The 13,292-nt window shown below is 34.4% G+C and overlaps 1 protein-coding gene across 2 annotated transcripts in view; it reads right to left on the reverse strand.

The window, feature by feature from the left end:
* INPP4B (inositol polyphosphate-4-phosphatase type II B) overlaps positions 1-13,292 on the reverse strand; it is a 557,392-nt gene that overhangs the window by 111,020 nt on the left and 433,080 nt on the right. For both annotated transcript variants that reach the window (XM_006906232.3, XM_025042642.1), the window contains 3 exons: positions 12,799-12,929; positions 12,298-12,402; positions 3,566-3,674 (listed from right to left, as the gene is read on the reverse strand). In XM_006906232.3, the coding sequence (XP_006906294.1) occupies positions 3,566-3,674; positions 12,298-12,402; positions 12,799-12,929 (345 nt within the window). The remainder of the gene's footprint in view (positions 1-3,565; positions 3,675-12,297; positions 12,403-12,798; positions 12,930-13,292) is intronic.

Below are 13,292 nucleotides of genomic sequence, written 5' to 3' on the forward strand. Positions count from 1 at the left end.
TGGAATGCTTGTATGCGAAGTACTCTGTGGAGCACTTTCCAGAGGACCCGCGATTCAAGAGAATGACATCTCTTACTCAAGGATATCACAAACTGTGCCGGAAGTAGCAAATAACAAACCTAATACACCATAATTGTGACCTACTAAGGCTACAAGAGGAGTGAAAATAAAATATGGGGACAGACAGTCAAATCTACTTGAGAAATCAGGAAGACACAGTGGAGTAAGTGGGATCTTAGGAATGACCATGTGTAAAATTTTAAATAGGATTATGTATATGGTTTTGACAGAAAGGAATGGAAAAAGTAAGATGAGAGTAGAAATATTTCCTGTGAAAGGGAATGGAGTGAGGAAAGGGGAAGAGGTAGGAAAGTGTACTGTCCATGCGGGAAAATTTGACAGCATCTAATAAGCGAACTACAGGAGAAGGAGGTGATGAAGGTAGAAAACCCGTGGGGTGAGATCATGGAGGCTTTGAATACCAAGTGCAAGTATGTGAGCGCAGACTCCTTGACGGTTTCCAAGTGGTGGAGTGATGTACTCAGATATTTGTGCTTTAAAAGAATCAATCTTCCAAATCAGTCATCTTGTAGCCTTTAAAATATGTTTTGTTGTGATCTGAATTGCATTATATGAATACTCTAAGCAAGGCTTTCTTATGCTAAAATCCTTTTCTTTATGTGGTCAATGTATTCATCCAATAATAGATCACTAAGGAACAGACATAAATTACATCTGTTCTCAGGTGGCAGTATTTCACTGGCTTAGTTGAGAAGAAAATAAAGGAAGATGAAGAAGTAGAATGGCTGTAGTAGTTCCCCTAAAAACTGGCCTAAAAAAAGACTTGACTCTCTTTAGGGGCGGTGGGGGACGGGGGAGGGTATCAAAAAAAAAATAAAAAAGAGACAAAGAAAACTTCTTTCACTATGTGATTTTCTGCATTGCCCAGTGTAAACTTGTAAGTCTAAGTTACTCATTTCATAGTCATATTTACTCCTCTATTACTGCTTTTGACTAACAAATGCAATATTCATGGCTGAAAAAGCTTGTGGGAAAATGATTTGCATAGTGTGATATCACTTTGGGCAAGAAGTCTCTGCTCAGGTCAGCTCTTAACTTGATGAGGACAGGCTGATACCATACTCATCTGTACATTGCCTCTGCAAGCCATATTTGTCCCATACCACTACCCTATGAAGAATACTTTTAAAATATACACCAACTTATTTTTTAATTAAAATATTGTATTTTATCAACAAAGTCATCAATAAACAATAGGATCTATAACACACATAAAAACCTAAAGCAAATCAATGTTTACAAGCATTAGACACACTTTTGTCTATATTGTAAATTTGATCCTAGGCTATGTGTATCTCTCTGTGTATATAAATATATCAATGAGGTGGAGAATAGTGACGAATTCAGATATTCATGCAGATATTTAAAACTCAAGAAATTTTATTCAGAGTCTAGCTATACAACTCAACATTTTTCTTTGCCAGTAGCATATAGTGCTATTTTATGAAATTATAGGGTATTATGTTTCTCGTTTCACATACTGATGCTTTATATGGTCAACTATATCCTGGGCGCCCTGTGAACAGTTTTCATTCTTCTAATTGTTATGCTCTTTAAAATTTGAGAAAACAGATTAAGTAAATTCTCAAGGTAGAGCCTTCAAGTTCTGGACAAGATGGAATAAAAACAACCTATATTACTTCTGCTAATCACATACACACAAAATGCTCTAGACAAAACATGTAAGTCATTTATCAGAAGACTTTAAGAGATGGGGAAAAGGAGGCACATCAGCTACGAGCCTTAATGACAGTGAGTTCCATGGGTTTCTTCTCTTGCTTCCCATATATCTCAACTTGGGTGCTAGAGAAGCCCTCAATGCAGCAAAATGCCAACTAAAAAATAGCATCCCATAGAAGCCAAAGGACTCGTGGAAGAGGGACAGAACAGAACAGGAAACTTTTAACTGTACTTGTCTATGCTGGGGGCAAATATCATGAAAAAGGCAGTATCCCTTCCCCACTCAAAGGATGTGCTGCAGGGGGTCAGCGAGAAACATCCCCCCCAGTGGAGCTCATGGGCAGAAATCTATTTCCACGCTCATTCTCATTTCAGTAAAGAGACGGCATCCCTTTCCCCATGGGATCTGTGACTGAGCTGCCTTCTAAACCCCATGAATTAAACAGGAGGTGCCTCTCCCTTCACAGCCCCTGGTTTGAACTTGACTTTCACTCACTGTTGCAATGATAAGGCAACGGAACAGCTTTCTGCAGCAGCGGGGTTTGGGGGAGGGCGTGACTACATGACCTGAAGGAGTGGAGGAGTTTCATTGTAGTATGAGAACAGTTCTTGTTGACGATTATGGTCGTGATTACTTTAACCTATACCTGTGACACCATTTCATGGTAGTATATATCCTCCCACCACCAAAACAAAACAAAACAAAAAAACACAACCTAAAAAACTGGAAAAATCTGAATAGCGACTGTAGCTGAGTTAATAGTATTGTACCACAGTCTATTTCTTTGAAATAAGAGAAAAATTAAAATGCGTAAGCATTGTTATTTTATATAATTTATAAAATAGTATATCAGTTATTCAATTCTAACTCCCCTTTAATGCTTTTGTTCTGAACATCTGAACACCTAATAACAATGTGTTATGTGATAAATGAGATAATTCTGTAAAATAAAAGAAGGTTCTGGTTTTGCCGCTCAGATTTTCTAATACTATTACCAACACAATTATGACTACAGAGTAACCATTTCCCCTAACTTTCAAAATGCAGGTTCTTAATCTAAGAAAAGTAACTACTTGAAAAGAAAAGTAAAATTACCCTTCGTACTTGGATAATACTCTTTTCGGTTTACGTGAGTATAGTCAAAGCCAGAGAATGTAACAGGATAAATGTGATTAGTCTGTACATGGGGGATAAACTACTGATGCAATATTTTAAAGTAGCCAAAAAAAAAGTTGAGAAAGTATATTAGAATTATAAATAACAGTAATAACACTTAGGGTTTTGTGTCATGCCTTTTCTCTAAGAGAGTGTTACCTCTTTTAATCTCATTACTCAACTGATAGAGTTCCATACTGATGTCTCTTTTTCAAATGGTACAATTAAATAACAGAAGTTATATGCCTGGCCTAACACCATAGTGGACATCACTCATATGGTCAGAGTCACAGATTAGGACTCGTGATAGCCATTAGGTGTCTTTGGCTTTACAGTTAGAGTATGTTTTCAACTAAATCTCTATCTGAATTCCTTTGAATGAGCAATAGTTGATATTAGAATATTATTTTTTAGTAGCTTGGCTTCCAGAACAATTTTCTGCCAGCACAGAGCTACTCTATAAGCAACACATTTATTCTAATTTAATTTCTGCTCAAGCGTTTTTTGGAAATTCAACAACTTTAAGATACTAAATGGGTTGAGATGCAAGAACTATTCATTGTGATGGACCAAGCTTCTTTATTCTAAATATGTATAACCTCCCCCAAAGGAAGATAATATCATCAATGCAACCTAATCATTACTTACTTTCTTCTTTCCGTTTCAAATCTGTGGAGTAGTTTGCGAAGACCACCATTCTTAAATCCCTGGAAATGGGCGGCTGGGGCTCCCACGGTGATGACGTCATAGAGAGCGTCTGTAACGGGAATGGATGAGGAGATGAGCACTTTGCAAACATATTTTCCCCAGCATGTTGTTTGCACTGAAGCATACACACTGTTGAAAGTTTGAGACATTATTCTGTTTAATTTTTCAGGAATAACTATGAACTCGCGTCTCAAGAGGGCAAGAGGAGCTAATCAATCTTTCTAAAAGCCACCTGTGCACCTAAACAAGTTATAATATTTCCTTGATTTATGACTACATCTTAATTATATGCTACTGTGTAGAACAGTATGTTCTTTCATTCTTCTGTTACTTACTGAGATAACATGTTAATTGGTCTTTTGAGTATTTTACTTTGTGGAGTTTTGCATCATTTAATTTGCAATCATATTGAAATTCAACAATAAGGAACAATCTTTTAACCAAAATTTACAGAGAAAAGAACCAAAACATTAAGGCATTTCGGTTCAAGGGCAGAACAGTACTAGGATATTTTTTAAAAATCTATATAGAGTAGTTTCCTGCCTGTGTATACTAAATCTTACATAATTTTAATGCATGTTTTTGTAATTTTCTTAGGTGACAGAAGGAATACACAAAATGCGTCTTGATCTATTTTCTAGCAAGATACTTTTTTCAAAACAAAAAATCTATACATTTAAATTGAAACTCAATAATTTGATCTTGAAAACCATCAAGTTTCATACATATTATGTTTATGGCTTCAAAACATGCCATCATTCTTATATACTAATGAAAAGTATCCCCATAAGAAGGAAGACAGAGTGAGTGCCCTCTTGTTAAACTACATTTTATTTGAGAAATATAATTTCACAGTAGATCCTTTTCAAATTGATTTTGCTATTGACACATTGGCTATTTTTCATATCTCATTTACAGGGAATACAAAAAATTATTTTATTAGCTTTAGGTAAACACCATAACTTCTCCATAGTGGTTCGATCTAATTGTACCTGTAATATTTTTCTTAATAAAAAATGTCTTCAAGAGAAAGACCTCAGCAGCATTCAGAGAACTCAGGTCACAAAAAATAGAATACAATCCAAACCAACACATCAATAAAGCAGATATAGAACAATAACTCAAGAGATTGCTGGAGCAGTAATCTCTTGTTCTTTTAAAAAGTCGCTAATACATTAGTGATAAGCTTTGCTTAAAATAGCAGAATATAGACTTGTTTAAAATTTAAAGATTTTCTTTTTTTTGTACAGGGGAATTTTTTGTCCAATGGGTTGAAAAAAGGGTTTCAGGTGTCCATGAAGGAACACAAATTGTATAAGCGCATCTGTTCTACTTCATGGAAAGGGGTCACAGCTTTCTCAAATGGTCATGAGATCATCCAAAAGCTAAGAGCGCTAACTTCTAGCCCACCTTCATCGATCTGATGGGAATTCTGACGACCTTGAGAAGTTACCTGCTTTGTCTAAAGTTTCAAAGGCCTTAGACCCAAGGTCTTCGGACTTCTTTCTACCCCAAGGATGGAGAGCCAGCGGTTTGAGTGACTGACTGGAAAAACCTCATCACGGGCTCTGGATCCCTGCTTTGCCACCGAGAAATTGCGTGGCATTGGGAAAATTACTTAACCTCTTTATGTCTGTTTCCTTGGCTAGAAAATGGAATTGAAAGTAGTTGAAAGTGGTAAGCATTTGGTATTATCTACGATGATTATTTTTTCTATAAAAAAGTAATTCCACCAATTAAGCAAAGAAAGGTGATATTTTAACTTTGACTTATTTCTCCATAAACTTTTCAGTCTGAAAAGGAGAGTGATATTGAGGTGCAATGTTCTGAACAGAATCAATTCCTGTGTTAATTTAAGCTAAATGCAAAAAGAAGAATCATCACGATGCTGCAGTGAAATACTCTGCATTTCTGTTAACACCTGGGTGACCAGTAATACCAACGATATACTGGTGACTAGAAACTATACACATGTCCCACTAAGCACAAACTAAATGTTTTCCTAACTGATTTTCAAAAAAAAAAGTCTGTAGGCTCACTGAATCCAAAAAAGTTTGTGGCCTCTCCAAACCCACCCAACCAGAGGGAAGAATGAAGAAAGGGAAAATTTGAGTGGAGACAGCATTCTTAATTGATAGAGGTTCAAATACCTTACTTTTGCAAGATTTGCAAAAACATTTGACCACAGCATATTGCTAGGGCCCCTTGCAGGGTCTTGTAAGAGGCCTATGCACATGAGGGCCCTCAACTTAAGCTTTATTAGCTTCACTGTAAATCTCCAGAGTTCCAGCATTTTCCAAGCTACGTTCTAGGCACAGAAACTTTCTCTTTATTCATCCACTTCACTGATCTGGGGACTACTCGTCAACTATGAAGGAACCAAGAGATTTTGAAGTAGCAGGTAAAGGAAGAGACGTAAGTTATTCGAATACCCTCTGTTCATAATAAAGGGCTGATTATTTTAAAATCTAAATGAAGGGGTTTGTGTTTTTTGAATCTATAGTAAAATACTTTCAAAGTTATAAACAAGTTTTTACATATCCCAAGTTTTGACTTTTACTTATATCCATCCTATCTTCTATTTATGGGTTTCAACACTACATTTTTACTGCAGCCTATAAAATATCCATCTCTGGCTAGTTCAGCCCTCTTCCACGCTAAATAATCCCATTCCTAACTGCCTTGTGAACGTCTCTGGATGTCAACCAGCTATTAAACTTCGCTTGTTCTCTTTCAAATTGCTCTTCCTCCCTGGTTCCCTGTGACCAGTACAGACACCACATTCCTTTAAGCTGCCCAGACAAAAATTCTCAAGATCTCAAGATATTCTCAAATCCTCTCTCACCCTCAACATTTTATCTGATCAGTTCTAACAACTCTGTTGCCAAAATTTAATTCTCTCTCATCACCGTGAACTCTCTTTAGCTTAATTCTGACCTTGCTCATTTCTTGTCAGGATTACTACCGCCTCTTCAGTCCTAGCCTCCAGCATTCTCCTGTGGGTGGCCATTCAGTCACTCTGCCCAAAACACAGGCTTCAATATTTATATCTCTCTTCATATATTTCAAGCATTAATAAAGAACATTCACATGTCTCGATATCATGCATGTTGTAGGTGTTTGGTAAATGTTAATAAATATATAAATGTTTTGAGCCTGAATTCAGTGTCTTATTTGTCTTTAGATTATATACGGAATTAATATTCTTAATTGAAGAATAAAAAGTTTAGATATACTATACAGAAAAGAAAACATATCAGAGTCTGGAATATACATATCTCCAGGGTTTAAAGATGACCGTACACTCATCCATGTATCATATTCAATGAAATAACAAGATCTTATGATTATACACATGCCAAAAGATGAAATTAGACCCTTCTCTTACAGCGTGCACAAAAATCAACTCAAAATGGATTAAAGACTTAAACATAAGACCTAAAACTGTAAAACATCTGGGAAAAAAAAGGAGGAAAATGTTTCATAATATTGGTCTTAACAATATTTTATAGATATTACATTAAAGCAACAAAAACGAAAATAAACAAGTATGACTACATCAAACTAAAAAGCTTCTGCATAGCTAAGGAAACAATATTGTGAAAAGGCAACATATAGAATAAGAGAAAACGTTTGCAAACCATGTATCTGATGAGTGGTTAACCTCCAAAACATGTAAGAAATTCCTGTAACTCAATACAAGACTCCAGGGAGTCTTAATATTTTCCAACCGTTATTTGATAATTATCAGTTATCAATATCACTGTATTGGAACAGCTATCTCTTTTGGTCCCTTCATCCTTAAATTTCACTTGCAATTAATGACTACAAAAATAGTAGATAGATCTATGTACACCTTGAGATTCATTCCCTCGTTTCTTAGTTTAGTTAACGAAGAATGATATGTATACCCTTAAAGTGCCATGTTCATTCTTGGCTGGAGCAGTTGTACTCCTTCAAATTTAGGTAGAATTATTAGCAATTGATTGCTTTCCTCAGGAAGAGAGTAGATATTATACAAAAAAAAATCAATTAAAATTGTAAAATTATAAGATAACAATCTGATGATCATTGATTTCTGTCGCATTTAAAAAAAATTTCCCCTATTTTATCTTGTTCTTTAAATTAGGTAGCTTTGTGATATGAATAGCCCTTAACTGTGTATATTAAAAGCTTTCAGATTTTTGGTACTAAGAGACAATTGTAAAAATCCAGGTTGGCATTTTATTTTATAAAAATTTAAGCAAAAAAAGTTAAAGGACTCTTTTTCTTTCTTAAAAAGTATAATCTGTGTGTCTCCTTTCTTTGATATTTTATATGTCAAAAATTGTCTTTGGCCTTTGTGAAAATGGTATAGTATACAACATAATAGAGAAGTAGATCTCAAGTCTCATCAAGCTAAAGATACTAGATTGGTTTGAAATTTAATAATAGGGCTGCCTCATAGCCTTTTAATAGTCGTTTAATAATAGAAATGAGATAATAAGTCTATTTTTTCCCAGAAGATCTCTTTAAAATTCCTACAACCATAAAAATAGTGCTAATAATAATAATAAAAAAAATGTAGACATGCTGATCTCATTTCAAGGAATAATTTAAGCATAATCCTGACTTCAAAATGTCCTACAATATGACTTTGACATGACTCATAAGAGCATAGGGATTTTTAAGGAAAATCTGTTTCAAAATAGTCCAAGCAATTTGGCATTATCGTTAAACATATCTAAAGGTAATTATGCTTCATTGATGAGGTGATATACCCAAACTCTTGAGATACAGAAACCAGAGAGCTCCGAATAGCTCCTCTTGTTTGCTCCTTCCTTCAGAAAATTCTGGCCAATGTACGTGATTCCAACTAGAGCTTTATGACATCATATAGTAGGTTCTTTCTCTCACTTTCTCTTCTCTCTCTCTCCTTTCCTCCCTCCTTCCATATTTTATACTATTGACAACTGATTTCCCAAGAAAATAAAATTTACTGAGCTATATTGGAGGATGGAATTTTGGTCTTTATTTCAGGGTTTTATCTTTGTTACTGTTGTCACTGCTGCATAAGATCTGTTGTGGTGGGGGTTCTATTTGTTGCATTTAATTTAAATAGTGAATAAGTATGAAAAATTAACTTAATGGGTTTGGGGGCGCTCAAAGTTAAATGAAAGTGATTTCATTTGTCAGTATGAGACATGACAACATTAGTTCTGCTCAGTTACTTGTTTCAATAGCAAGACATTAGCCACGTATTTGGTAAATCTGCCTGCTATTGTTTGCAAAGCTGCCTCTTCAAATATAGCAAGCATTATTAATCAAATGCGAATAGACACGATTTACTAATGGTAAGAAGGAAAATAAATGTAGACTATAACGAAATAACTCACCAGTGAAATACCAAGGCTTGGCCAATCTTTCTTGCATCATTACCTTGCAAAATGTTGTCTATAATTCAGCTAAACATTTAAATCAGTAACCATGGGTCTTAAATAAATTTAACTGCAATTCAATACATATAAATACATGTTATATAAGCAAGTAGAACATTTGATTGATGACCACCTATAACGTTTAAGTGTTTTATCTCACAAATAAGTAAACCAAAGCTCAGAGAGGTTATTAACTTGGTCAAAGTCAAAGAAGTTAGTGGTAAGGCCCCCAAAATTCAGTCAAGTTTTCAATTTCTATTACAACATACGTTGGTGATCTAGTCTATAAAGCACTTACTTTATCTGAATTCTGAATTCAAATAATAACTTCAAAAAGTATTTTTAAAACATATAAATTATTATTTAATGTATAAACATGATATGTATATCACACACACACACACACTAAATACATGTGTAGCCTAGGGAAAAAGTCAATACCTTTGCATTAATTCTTAGCTGTTAGGATATCTAGTCTTTTCTCACATTTTCTCCTTAAGTCTTCAAAGAGAGGAACCAGTCTTTCTAAAAACTACTATGTCAAAAATTCTCTAGTTTATGAGGTGCACCATAGTTCTACAACATAAAAATCTTGCTTTTCTCTCTACTGCTTGTTATTTATTATCAAAAATAAAAAAAGATTCCTTCATATATCCTGTTATAGTTTGAATTGTGCCCCCCAAGAAAGTATCTTAGAATCTGACCTTTTTCAGAAATAGGGTCTTTACAGATGTAACCAAGTTGAAATCAGGCCATTAAGGTGGGTCCCAATTTGATATAACTGGTGTCCTTAAAGGGGAAATTTGGACACAGAGGCAGACACACACACAGAGGCGATGATATAAAGACACACAGGGGAACAGCATGTGAAGATGCGGGATCAGTGTGATGCATCAACAAATCAACGTAAACAAAAGATTGCCAGCCATGTATCAGAGCTAGGAGGAGGCAAAGAAAGATTCCTCCATTGGTTCCGGGGGAGCTTGGCTCTGTTAACGCTTTGATTTCGGACTTTGGCTTTAAGACTGTGAGACAATACATTTCCATTGTTTAAGACACCCAGTTGTTGGTCCTTTGTTATAGCAGCTCTAGGAAAATGACATATATCCCAAACCGAACTAATTAGGAGAAATTTTGTTTGCTTTTCTAAATTTCTTTCTTTTAGTTGAGAGTTTCTTCCTTTCAAATTAGAGAAACAGAAACTAAATGCACTGTATTTAACCTAGCTCAACATAGACTATTTTTCAGATAGGATTTTGGAAAAAACAGCAAACTGTAAATGGTTCTGTTGTTTCAAGAAATGACTATGAACTAAAAGACCACTTAGATAATAATTTCTCTTGGTTTGGTGGAAATATTTTAAGGATCATCACCAAATATTTAAATGCACATTTAAAGATAAATTCCTATCAATTTGGGTCCAATGGACTATCTGGTTTGATGAAAGGTCTATCCATCTACGGTTGTAACCCCAGGCCATATTTTTCTCCCATTTCCTCATTCCATCAGTCATTAAGTACTTGCATATGATGATTTTTCCAAAACGCCTCTCTAAATCATCTTTCCTCTAAATCTGGCTACTTCCTTCGTTCAAGATTGTATTGTTTCTTAATAGGCTCTTAGCTGATTGCTTTTCTCCAATTCTAACAGCCCTGATAAAACTTATAGATCCATTTTGTTATAGCAAAAGCCACATGTATAACGGAAACCCTTATTGTTCATTCTAGGTGTTTTACATACTCCAATTCACTTAATCAGGAAGACAGCAACATTGTTTAGGAAGATTAAATAACAGGCTTAAGGTCATATATAAAAAGTGGCAAAGCTGCAATTCTGTTCTGTTCTATTCCAAAATATATAAACTTTTTACTATATCCTAAAAGTCTCTTCATATTGGCCATTAGAAAGAAAACATTGATTGTTAAATAGCTTTTAAGTATTTCTGCTTCATTACTTGTTGATACTCTGATTTTGATCATTTTTAAAACAATTACATGTTATGTTCTAACTAATGGCAGACATTAGGCCAATTCATCTAATTTTTATTTCAATTCTTTCATTTAATATAATTTTAGTTAAGAGGATCTAAGCTAAAATTTCAGATAGTTGATAAGGGATACCAAAGATAATAAAATTACACATCAGAATGATTATGACTATACTTAAACTTGCACATTAGCTGGTTTGTGCATACACAATCAGTACATACAAGTTTAGGAAAACGTTTTATTTTTTAATTTACAAAATTTCAGATGATTCTAAAGCAGAATAGAGATTTCATTTTAACTTTTAAAAACCTGTAACCTATATATTGTGACCATAGCCACAAAATTAGATGCTAGAATGCATCTTTGGATGTATCTGTGTATGTTTTGCATGTGTGTGTCAATACACTGAAGAAGAATTTGATGATAAAGTCACTTGGCTCCCTAGGAAGATGGGTACTAGTAGGATGATCAGAGTATTTATCATTCAAACAGGTAGACTTTGGGGGTTGGGAGGGGTAAGGAGGAAGTAAATCGCATTTTTAACAAGGATGCTGGGACACATGCATAATATGGGACTTTGCTGCTAAATAGGGGCAGACGCTCTCCCTAAATATGCATAAAAATGGATATAACAGTAAGTTAAAAAAAAGTGAGATGCAAAGAATATTGTAAACTATATGTTATTAAGAAATGGCAAGGAATTACATAGAGTGGCAATAAATGCAACATCATATTGTTCACTCTGGACCTCATTCAGGTATGTATATATGAAAACTTACATGTTTTTCCTTGAAAAATATTTCTTACAACTGAGTACATCAAAATACTCTCTCACTTTCTATCTGATAAACCTTCTTCTTATAGGTAAAGGGGTGATTCTCTTAATGTTACCCCTAAGTCAGAGAAATGGCATATGAGTCCACCTCTGGGCTTCGGTTTCTCAAGACAGGTACACAATGAACAAGTCTTGTTTTCTTTTTTTTTCTAATTCAAACAGTAACACAATTGATAGCTATTAGCCACCTCTGAAACTACTTAATAAAGCTAATATTCATTTTGCATATTCATTTGTAACTCAGTTCAGGTGCCACATTTATAAAGTATTGCCCAGAAACATAGCAGCAAATAGTCCTTTTTGTAGTCTTTAGAGTTATTAGCTTCATCTTTATATAACTGCGCAAATGATAAATTCTGCCAATAGTCAAGATTTTTAAAGGAGTACATACTAACGTAATTTGCCCATTTAAAAAAGAATACTATATCCTACCTTTCAAGTGAGGACTGTGTACATGCATTCTCTGTAGATGTAGATTTATTGGAACAAATTCTAATGTTTTCTCTCCTTTGCTGCTGCTTGATTTGAAAGAGGACCCTAGATGGAAAAAAATTGAACATTATTAGTAAATATATGAGTGTGTGTGTATGTGTGTGTGTGCCCGCCTGTATGCTGAAAAGTAAATTTGACAAAGAAAAATGTTACGAAAATTTCAGAAAGAGTAACAACTATATGGGTTGTTACTCTTGGGTTCATTTTCTTCTCAGAAATGTAATATTTTGAAAAACTCAGTTATGTTTATAATAATACCATGAGATAAAATAGTGCAGTTTTTTCTTTGTTATTTTTCATGCCAAGATAGTAGAGATAGAAATAAAAGGTATTTTTTTAAATCTTGGCTTTTCTATGTCCATAACAATGTTTATTATTGTTTTCACATAACATATGTGAAGGGCAATTAAGTTTGAATATGCAAAGTTATCGTTCACACACCTGTTTCCTTGCTAAGTTCTGTCAGAATGTCTTGGTACATATTCACCATTTGATCACAGTGAGTGAGGACGTTTTTCCGCAAATTGTCCCAGTGTGGAGAAAGTTCACCAAGTTCTTTCAGTTCCTGGTTTCTGTTAAGAATGGAAAAGAGGATAAAATATTTATTTTGATCTTAAGTCCATAGACACTGAGTTGCTTAATCAAGATTGCCAAAGTAATAAGAAATTGATTCGCCATCCCTTTCAGGAAAGCTCTACGCACTTTTTATGGGAGAAAAAAAACATTTTAATGCAAAGAAAGATACGAATAGGTTAGGCCGTACAAACATTAAGAGTTCTGTATATCAAAGAGAAAAAATAGGTAGGTTAAATTCATTAATAAAAATTTCACAGATAGCAGACTTAGTATCCATTATATATATATATAATGACCATTAGTTAAAAAACAAACATTAAACCTTAGAAAAATGTCTAAGTTCTAGCCTTTGGCCATCC

The sequence above is a fragment of the Pteropus alecto genome, unplaced genomic scaffold (genome assembly GCF_000325575.1).
Source record: "Pteropus alecto unplaced genomic scaffold, ASM32557v1 scaffold50, whole genome shotgun sequence".
NCBI classification, from domain to species: Eukaryota; Metazoa; Chordata; class Mammalia; order Chiroptera; family Pteropodidae; genus Pteropus; species Pteropus alecto.